The sequence below is a fragment of the Crocodylus porosus genome, unplaced genomic scaffold, assembly GCF_001723895.1.
Source record: "Crocodylus porosus isolate Cpor-Errol unplaced genomic scaffold, CroPor_comp1, whole genome shotgun sequence".
Lineage (NCBI taxonomy): Eukaryota > Metazoa > Chordata > Crocodylia > Crocodylidae > Crocodylus > Crocodylus porosus.
Window position 1 is genome coordinate 9,101,674 of NW_017728914.1, and position 11,143 is coordinate 9,112,816.

The window sequence follows — 11,143 nt, forward strand, 5'->3', positions numbered from 1 at the left end:
AGCAGCGCTTTGCCTCTCGTTGGCCCATAGACTTCTTGAGTCAGGTAGAGGTCATCCACGCACAAGAGAAAGCTTTGGAGTTCTTTTGAAGAACTATAAATCATAAGCCTTTTTATAGCTTAAGAGCCAGCCTCTTCACATATCAAATATAACAGGTTCATATAAATTTACAGATTGGTCATAATGCTGGACTAAGTATCATGCAGCTCAAGGGACTATTTTGCTTCTATAACCTAGTATAACTAGGTTATACAACCTATATAACCTAGTATACTATATAACAGTATAACTAGTTCACTAGGTTATACAAGCATTTAAAATCCTTAATCTCTTATATAGCATCATACTTATAGTTTATAACCATGGTGTAATTCTATCTATATAAACAAGCTGTCTTCTGGAGATTGCAGTGTGTCTCTGAAAAGGTAATTCTACTCTACTTGAGATTTGTCTGTAAATATTTCATCCATTTGCCTTTTACAAAAGAGAGAGAGAGAGACAGACAGAGAGAGAGAGAGAGAGAGAGAGAGAGAGAGAGAGAGAGAGAGGGAGAGAGTGTGTGTGTGTGCGCATGCGCGCGCAATTATCACTATTTAAGGATCCACCTATACATAGGCACAATACAAAAATTCCTACATTCTTAATAATTCTTACAAGAGTTTCCTATCTACACTAATCCAGAAGATGGCTAGTCATGCTATTTCAAATAAATACACACATCACTTTACAACCTAGTTTACTGACATATATGGGAGTAAAGGGAGATAATCTTAATTCCTATACAGTTTACTGTAAAAGTTATTTGGATATTCAGGCTAAATTTTACCTCACCTTATTCCTTTGACCATATTTATATCCTCATTCTGAAAATTCTTGTATTTCATTGCTATATCTTTAAAAACTCTTGCAGACATATGTCCCATTTTTTGTTTGGGGGGGTTTAGCTGAACTATATATATTTAGTTCTTCTTAATTGTACCTTGTTGTATTAATGCCGCAAGCCCCTTACCCGGAAACTGAAGCTCTTACTCAACTGGATAATTTTACTGGGCATAGAGTTTTTGTTGTGCTAAACAGAAATAATTCCAAGATAAACAACTAAACTCTAGGACATCTGTCATATACCATAACCCAAATCAAACCACTAGCAAAACAAAATTTGAGGTCAACAGTAATGACTGTTTGAGAGAGGACATAGGTCTCTTGAATTTGGCCTTGAAAACAAAGTGGATATCTGCTTTTTGTGACACTTATCATTATGAAAAATATTGTCTGGATTAGCTACTAATCCCTAAATTTTAGATCAAGTATTCCATATAATACTTGAAAAATTGTGCTGGATTTATTGAGATGAGAAATTAAGCAGAAAGTTTCTATACACATGTAACTGACTTTTCTGCACTGTGACAACACTAATAATAAACCTTTGCAATGCTAATCCATCACGTAGTTATAGAACAAGTACTTACTGTGAAAATAATGTCCTGGACCGAACAATGAACTTGAACACATATTCTAATGCTTTCAAAGTTCTTAGTATAGGTTCACAGTGTTCCCCTCTGCTGGATGTATCCAAGTAAGTCTTCAGAACAGTCATTAGTTTTCTGAATTAGAGATAGTATTTGCTGAAAACTTATTATAATAAACATCATCAACAAGATTTGTCACATTAAACTGCTAATGTTTATTTTGCAATTTAAATATAAGACTATCTAGATTTAAAATTTATATAGATATAAAATAATTTACTACTGTATATTCCAGTTGTAAAAAAAACCTATTAACAATATACAAATGAAGAGTAAAGAAACAATTGAAAACCAAAATAGTCCCTAGAGCTGCTAAGTTAATAACTTTCAGTAATGGGAACTGCTGCAGCCTCTTAGAAGTCATTTTTTCAAGTATTAATAACCCTTGTAATAGGAAATACAGCATACATACACTGTATAACATGACAAGTGAATTTTGTCCACCATATACATAGTATATTAGGCCATACTTAAGTTGTCAAATGAAGAGATGCATTCTAAATTATTTTAATATCATCGAATACAATTGGCATGGCTCTCCATTAAAAATGGTATCTGTTGAATACATATACATTTCTTACTTGTTTCCAGCTTGTGTAATTGAAGGGGATTTTTGTTGCACTAGTACATTACATATTAACAGGTCATGGAACAGCAAAGTTCTGCTCATCTCACTATAGTTAAACTGAATTTTAAGATTGAATAAAATAAGGGTAGATCAGGCTCTCATTCACAGTTGTTATAATTTCATCATAAATGACCAAAGAGTGTCATCTTAATCTTATGGTGGCTCTTGTTAAAACTTAAGTTGGTTCTTCTACAATAGTGTTTAACAAATCCAAGACATTTAAAGGTTCTTTAAGTTATCTGTTTACTTAAAAAAGAATGAAGAAAAACAAAAAATAGCAAAAAGAATAACTTACTTGTAAGCCAAAGTGGCACTAAAATGCTGCTGGATATAAGCTTCCAAAACAGTATTAAAATGTTGAAATTTCCGGTCAGCAATAAGTCCTATTATATAGATCTAAACAGATATGAACATATTAGTGTTTGTTGTGATGAGACATTTTAAAATAGAAGTATCAGCTTCTTGAAATATCTATAATTCTCAAGCATTTGCTTTGATAAAACTTCCTCAGGGCACAAAAATGTGCCCATTTTCAAGAGCTTAGCTATTCAAAAGACATCATCTCAACTATTAACAGGGCAGACATTTAATATATCAATTCCCCAATTCCTTGTGATATACATACACTAGAGAATCTCAACATCGTATTCATGGTGTAATCTGACTAACTCCTTAGTTTCCTTGTGATTCTTACCAATGCATCGAAGACAAGAATGTCATACTCATCACTGTTGGAATGCTCCATCATGATGTTAAACAGGGCATCCAAAGTATCTTGCAGAAACTGTAAAACAGAAGATGAAATGAGACAAAGTGTGTGATAATTAAAATAAAATCACAGCATGCTAGTTCATTTTGGGAGTGTCTACACAAAATGCTTTATTGCGCAGTAAAGCATTACCACATACACGTGCACAGCATTTACTGGGCAGTAAATTAGTCTACTGCATGGTTGGCTACTACCTGTAGTAGATTAACTGAGCAGTAGCTACTGCACAGTAGTGCACGTGTAGACAGATAACAGGGAACAAATTGTTCCTGGTCAGCCCAGGCAGCAGGGTGCAGAGGAACTGTCCCCTTCCCCAAGCAACTGTTTCCCACCCCTGCATAAGATCAGGGTGCGTGGCTGGGAGGCAGCTGCTCTAGAGGTGGAACAGCTCCCCCTAATCACCAGAGCCCAGGCCTGACCTCAGGGCCCCTGCCAGCCCAGGGCTGATGCCTCGGAGAGCCTGGAGCTTCCTCTGGCTGCTGTAAAGTGTCAGAGCAGGGCAGGAGTAGCCCTGCAAAGAACTGCTCATCTTCTACATGAGTGCACATGTAGATGAGCTCCAGGGGAAAGCTTCCTATGCAGTAAGTGTACGTTCCATTAATAGCAGATGTAGACATACCCTCTGTAGACTAAATTTGGTTCCCTCAGGATAAATTTTGGAGGCTCCCAGGGAAATGCTACAAGACTTTAGGATACATTGCAAAACCTATACATTTCAGTTGTGGAAATTAAGAATTCATAATACACACTTATTAATTACTTTGATGCACAGTTAACTAAGAATACATACTGGTAACACTTATCGATAATAGAACGTACTATTGTTATCTGCAGTTTATGTGCAACTAAAACAAAAATTCCCATGTCTTCATGATATATATCAGTATTTGTTATTTTCATCCTTAAGTGGTAACTGAAAATTTAGAAGCAATTTACTCTTCTAGGCCATCATTTAAAGGAAAAAATCTCCCATGGTCTTTTAACTACCTTTGGTATACATTCTTAATTTTTATAGTATTTTGAATTTTGTTTAAAATAAAGGAAGGAAGAAACGACAGAATATTTGCTATTTGCATTTAAATTAGTACCATTAATTTAATTTAACAGTTTCCTAATTTGAATGTGTGTTCTTGACACAATCATTATCTATTTTATATGTGTCATGTCTGAATTCTACCTGTTAGAGTGCCAATGCCAGCAAAGCAAAAGACCATTATAACTTGGTAAACACGCAGGCCATAAAAAACCCCTCAGCACTAGTGGCCTTTATTTCTTTTCTGAGAGGTGTATTGCAGTTGGGGGTTGTTAAAAGTTTGTCCTCCATGCTTAAGAAGCTTGTTGTCTGCAATGATAAGAATTGCAAGTGCCAATCACGTCTGACCTTTTGAACCTGCTAAGGGCAGTAAAGTAGGTCAGATGAATAATGTATCTAGGTCACTGGTGTAGGAACGTAATTGGCAGTCAGTAAATATTCACAATTGGCATGAAGTGATTGGTCACCACTGACTATAACTAAGAGCAGATTCCCGCCATTAAGCAGAGAACTCTGCGCACACCAAGGAGACAGTCAGCAGATTGGCCACCTGCAGACATCTTCTCCCCGCCAACCGATCTTCATTTTGGCATACTTTGTTCCTCACCGGTTCATCTGTTCTTCTCGTCAAAGAGCTCTCAGAAGTTTGCTGATGGAAAGTGCATTATAGATTTTCCCTGTGTATGAGCTGTTGACCAGTTCTGGGACTATTGAGTCGGGCAGCCGCACCTAGCCTCCGGGTTAGAAAGCAAAGGCTCGGCTCAGGAACCCCGTGAACCAACAGACCCCTTTAGATTGTTCTGTTTTATGCACTGTAACTGAACAAGCCAGCTCTCCTGCCTACGCTGCGACCATTGATACCGTAAGTACAATAAACCTTTCATACAACCAATACACTTCAAGCCGCCTGACTCCTACTCGCCGCTACTCCCCACCCGTCCTGTCATCTATCCCTTCTGCGCCAAGCCGGTCATGCCAACCCAGGCTCGCAGGTCAAGGGTACACCAGTTATGAGGTGCAACAATATATACTGGAATTTCCCGGTATTTTTTCTAAAAATTATCTACTGTAAACACTTTAAAACAAAGACCGTCATTTTATTAAATTTATTATACATTATGAACACTAAAAACTATAAAAATAATGTTTTGGTTCTTACATATCTATTGACAGCAAAGTAAGAAGCAGCTGAGAAAACATTCCCTTAACTATGTTTGGGAGCAATATTTTACTATTAATGGCCTTACATCGTGTCAGCTTTTTATATACCTGCCGCTGTGTAACACAATGTGCTAAGAATCTGGACAAAGAAGCAGTGCTTGCTGGAGATGTTCTAAAGGCTCAGATCTGTATTCCTCTGCACAGCATTGAGGCTGCATACACATATTCAAATCATCTGGAGAATTATCCCATCTTTTATCACATCTTATCCCTTTGAAACAGCATCTTGCTTGCTGGACTCTGCTGCTCCAGGAAGAAGAAGGCACCCCCTTCACAATCCCCACATTGGGCTATAGGGAAACAGGCTGGCCATGAGTTTACTGGGCCAGCCAATCAGGACTGCCCTGTGCACTGCTGCCATCCATTGCAAGACAAAGGGAACCTACAAAATATGCTGAGGTGTGTGCATAGGGGGCCTTCCTGGCTGCACAGCATCAACACTAAGTTCTCCACTCATCAGGGTCTCAGAATTTGAATGTCTGTACATGCAGACCATGGCATGTACAGATATTCACTTTTCCAGGCCCAAAATAAACTCTTCTGGGAGTGATTTAACCCTGGCTGTTCTCAAGTTTTTTTTCACCTGGAGTGGTCATTTTTACTCCAGGGAAAAAAACCTGAATGTCTGTACTCTCCCGGTTTTACTTGGGATAACAACAAATACAAACTGTCCCTAAAAGTTTTGACTCCAGTTGATGAAGGAGAAGAATAATGGAACCAACTGATAAACTGTCCACTTAATACCTTCTTTAAAATACTCAAGAATATAATACAACAAAAAATATAGCAGACTGACTAGTACAGAATAATCTGCCCACAGGAATGCTTCTCACTAATTACTGTAAATAGGCATTGGCTCATTCTTTGAACCATAAGAACTTGTTCTTTTTCCAAAGCCATTACAGAAACATCCAGGGTGGTTTTTAGTTCTGGTAACAAAAATTTAGAACTGGAAGGAAGAAAGAAGTAAAAATTAATCTGAGTTGATAGAAATTGCTGTTTTGGGGATATATAATCCAGGAATAGTGTTTTGCTGAGGTGTTTTAAGAGTCCAATCCTTGAGCCACAGATTTATACACAAAAAAAGCAGCACAACGCAAGGGGTTACACCCTTTACAGTAATTAAAATGTTGTCTCTGAACCCTTTGGAAACACATAGCATTGATAACAAAACATCATGCGTCTTTAATAATGTTAACAGCCAATATTTATGTTTTGTTGCTTTGTCAATTATCTACCATTCATGGGACCAGAACTTTTGGTCACAAATACATTTTTTTAAACTTAGAACAGCACCTGTATTTTCAGGAACAGGACAAAAAGGAGAACCAATGATTTTCATAAGTGAAGGAAAATACGGCTGTGTATAAAGTGATGTAATTTCAGGAAACTGACTAAAAGAAAAGTTATGCAAAATGGGGATGCAATTCCTGAGATCTGGCCCCTCCTCACAACTGCAGTTGATATTAAAAGAATACAGAGATGTCCTCCATTTGAGCCAAAGAAAATACCACTGCCAAAACCATCTTTGTATATGAATAAGCAGACATCGCAAAACCTAATGCATTAAAACCACAGTTGCCTAACAAACAATCCACGATAATTTAATTGCCTCTGAAAAGGAGCAGAATTCAGGGAATTTATGCAATGTATATTCCCTGTAGCGTACTTACATTGTACCTCTCCACACTATGTCCCACTACAGGCTGGGAGCTGACTGGCTGGGCAGCAGCTCTGCAGAAAAGGGACTGGGGGTTACTGTGGACAATAAGCTGAATATGAGCCAGCAGTGTGTCCTTGCTGCTACGAAGGCTAACATCATACTGGGCTGCACTGGTAAGTGTTTCACCAGTAGGTCAAGGGAAGTGATTATTTTCCTTTATTCAGCATGAGTGAGGCCACATCTGGAGTACTGTGTTCAGTTTTAGGCCCCTTCCCACAGAAAGGATGTGGACAAATTGGAGAGGGTCCATTGGAGAGCAACAAAAATGGTGAGGGGGCTGGGGGACATGACTTATGAGGCTTATTTGGTCTAGAGAAAGAAGACGGGGAGGGGGTGAGGATTTACTAGCAGCCTTCAACTATCATATACCGGAAGGAGGGTTTGAAAGAGGACGGAACTAGGCTGCTCTCAGTGGTGGCAAATGACAGAACAAGGAGCAATCGTCTCAAGTTACATCAAGGGAAGCTTATGTTAGATATTAGGAAGAATTTCCTCACTAGGAGGGTAGTAAAACACTGGAACAGGTAAACCAGAGAGGTGGTAGAAGCTCCATCTGTGGATGTTTTCAAAGCCCAGCTAGACAAAGCCTTGGCTGGGATGATCTAGGTGGGGATGGTCCTGCTTTGAGCAGGGGGGTGGACTAGATGACCTCCTGAGGTCCCTTCCAACCCTAACTTGCTATGAAATCCTTCAGTTCATTCTCATGCACAATATTTTTACATTCTACAACTATCACTTCCTCCTTCATGGGGACACCTATGAGCAGAAAGACAGATCCTCAATATACTAACTTCTTCATAAGCCATCTGAAAGAAAAAAACTTTTGGAAAACAGATCAAACTTGCACTGTTCCTGTATTACACAGATGATATTTGGATGCTTATCTTGCTGGGATCCTTTGACTCTAGATGAATTCCTGCCCCTTGGGCAGAGGGCTGGACCCAATGCTCTTACGACGTCCCTTTCAGCCCTAATGTCTATGAAATCTATGATAGTTTAATCATTCTGAACACCTGGACTCACTTATGGACTTCTTCCACAGGTAAGGAAACCCCTTGATCAAACCTCCTCTGCAATACTCATACACCAACATAAACTTCCTAGATACCACAATTGACATCCAGGGTGACATCCCACAAACCACCATATGCAAAAAACCCACAGACCCCCACACTTATGTCCAAAAAAACCAGCAATCACCTCAAGCATGCCCAAAAGCTGTCTACAGCCAGGCCCTCAAATACTACAGCATCTGCTCTGAGAATGTGATGCCAACCTTGCCAGTCTAAAATCTGCCTTTATACAACAAAGTATAAAGTAGAGGAATAGACCATATATTTGAAAGAGCCACCCAAATACCTGTAGTAACCTTTTACAATACAAAAAGAAACCCTCCATAACCACACACTCCTGGTTGTCACCTACCGTCACACACTACAACTAAGAAGAATCAAACAGCCACAGCCTATGCCCGGTAAAGATAAGACCTTGAGAAAAATATTCCCAGCCCCTCCACACCTGGCTTTCAAAGAACCCACATCTTTGCCCATCTCTTTATCAAAAGAAGCCCCCCAGATCCCTCTTAACTGAGCCAGTAGGGAGCCATGCTCCTGAGCTGCGCTCCCAAGCCGCGCAAACAGAACGCACAAACAGGGGGTGGGCTACAGGGGACTGTCCCCCCAAGCCAGGGAGCACCCCCAGAGAGCAGGCTCAGGAAGCACCAGATCCCCCCACCGAGGGAGTGTAAGGGGCAGGACTGCTGGCAGGTGCTTCTGGGAAGACCAGAGCACCCGATTGGCTGTTGGGGCAGTGGTGGGAAATTCAAACCGCAGCCTTTAGAAGCCGAGGTTTGACAGCTCCTGGAACTTGGGAGCCAGGAGCAGGGAGGAGAGGAGGGATTCATGTGTGTCCCGCATGCATGTCAGCCCCCTTACCTGACCCAAAGCGAACGCAGATGCAGCAGCAGCTGATCCCCCTAAGGTAAGTGGACAGAGGGACCGGACACAGCTGAGCCAGATCTGGAGGGGAAGCCCCCCGGATCCCTCTTAGCTGAGCCGGTAGGGAGCCATGCTCTCAAGCTGCGCTGTGTGAACAGAGTGCGCAAACAGGCGCGCTCTGTAAGAGCGCGTCGGTGTTTGCGTCAGCATTCATGCCAGCGGGTGAGCAGGAAGGGCCAGGAGGGACACTCCTGCTAGGGCAGGTTGAAGGCACAACACTAAGCCATAAACAAGCAACAACTCCTACGATGGTGTTGACACAGAGTGCTGCCAGGGCCCCCGCCTGGGGGGGACACAGCCTACCCAGGGCTTGTCTGAGGCCTCCACCCAGAGTTGCCCAGCAAGGCCCGGGGGGCAGGGATTGGGGACCCCCACACCTGTCCTGCAGGCACCCACATTAGGGCCATGGAGGCACAGGTGAGGGAGCTCCAGGAGGAGGTTAGCAGGCTAAGGGGAATCAGGGAGGCAGAGGATGAAATTGATGGCTATTTCCTTTCCTTGCAGGGCCACACACCCAAGGACAAAGCACCTCGGGAAGTGCCTTCCACTGCAGAGTTGCAGACGGTCACCTCCAGAACCAGGGCTTCTCGTAACACAGCAGTATCAGTTCCTCCAGTCCAGCTGGAGAACAGGTACGAGGCCCTGGCAACTCTGGAGGAGAAGGAAGGAGAGGAGGCAACTCCATGCTCTCCATGATCTGAGCAGGCCGAAGGAGCCAAGCAGTCCCAGAGAAAAAAGCATCGAGTGATTGTCATAGGCACGCGAGATGTACTGCCTACCTGGAGCAAAGATTCAGGACGTGAAGGGGATGATCCAGGCCGTGATCCAGACCAATGATTACTACCCCATGGTCCTAGTCCATGTGGGTACTAATGATGTGGCCAGGAGAAGCCCTGATCACCTGATGGTGGACTACCATGCTCTGCAGGGCATGCTGAAAGAGATAGGTGCACAGGTGATTTTCTCTTCTGTCTTACCAGTGAGCAGACGTGGAAGACGCCATGTGATGTGCATCGCAGAGACCAACTGGTGGCTTTCGGAATGGTGTCTGGAGCCAGGCTTTGGCTTCCTCGACAACGACCTGCTCATCACGACAAGAGACATGCTCGGATGGGATGGGCTCCACCTTCCCCCTAAAGGTAAGCATGTGTTTTCTTCTAGGTTGGCAGATCTCCTCCTGCGGGCTTTAAATTAGGCTCATTCGGGGAAAGGGAAGACGAGGGCGGAAGATGCCTTGGACTGCCAAACCAAGCAACACCCACAAGTACAGCCCAGCCTAGACCAACAGGTAAGCAACAGGCCCAGGGTAATGCTGAAAGTAGGGGGCCAGTGCACACATCCTCAGGAGGCCTCAAATGCCTCTACACAAATGATCGTAGTATGGGCAACAAGCAAGAGGAACTTACCCTCCTGCTAGCTGACGCCAACCCAGACATAGTGGGGCTCACTGAAACGTGGTGGGACCCAATGCATGACTCAGTGGTGAATATCAAGGGCTTTAGGCTGTACAGGAGGGACAGGACAGGGAGGAAAGGTGGGGGGTGTGGCACTCTACATTAAAGAGAAATACATATCCTCCTCAATTAGCCAAGAGTCAGAGTAGGGGCACTCTGAAGTGCTTTGGGTTAGAATACAGGGCAGTTTAGGGGAAAGAGATTTAATGGTGGGGGTCTACTACAGACCACCCAACCAAAGGGAAGAGCTAGATCGGGAATTCTTAAGTCAGCTCACGGAGGTAGTTAGGTCAAAGGACATAGTCATTATGGGTGACCTGAACTTTCCAGACATCTGCTGGGAAGAGCAGTCAGCCAGGTCTGACTGCTCACGTACGTTCCTAGCCAGAATGCAGGACCTCCATCTAACCCAGGAGGTGCACAGCCCCACCAGGGGAGAAGCCTTGTTGGACCTGGTGCTGGCCACCGGCAACAACCTGGTGAGGGGGCTGCAGGTGCTTGACCACCTGGGCAACAGTGATCTTCGCCTGCTGTAATTCACCATCCAGTGCAAGGTGGCAAAGGCCTACAGCAAGGCAGCAGCCCTAGATTCCAGGAGGGCAGACTTCAATGACCTAAGGAGAACAGTCGGGGAAGCACTGAGGTCCCAGAGGGGAGGAGAGGCAGGTGTCCAAGAAGAGTGGTCGCTCCTTAAGGAGACGATCCTTCAAGCCCAAAGGAAGGTAATCCCAACATGGATCAAAGGGAGTAGGAGGGCGCAAAAGCCCCCATGGCTCACCAAAAGCATCC

At 43.0% G+C, this 11,143-nt stretch overlaps 1 protein-coding gene across 1 annotated transcript in view; it reads right to left on the bottom strand.

The window, feature by feature from the left end:
• DOCK2 (dedicator of cytokinesis 2) overlaps positions 1 to 11,143 on the bottom strand; it is a 519,632-nt gene that overhangs the window by 434,668 nt on the left and 73,821 nt on the right. The window contains exons 20-22 of the mRNA XM_019534715.1: positions 2,852 to 2,941; positions 2,453 to 2,553; positions 1,470 to 1,604 (exon numbers count right to left, since the gene is read on the bottom strand). Of these exons, the coding sequence (XP_019390260.1) occupies positions 1,470 to 1,604; positions 2,453 to 2,553; positions 2,852 to 2,941 (326 nt within the window). The remainder of the gene's footprint in view (positions 1 to 1,469; positions 1,605 to 2,452; positions 2,554 to 2,851; positions 2,942 to 11,143) is intronic.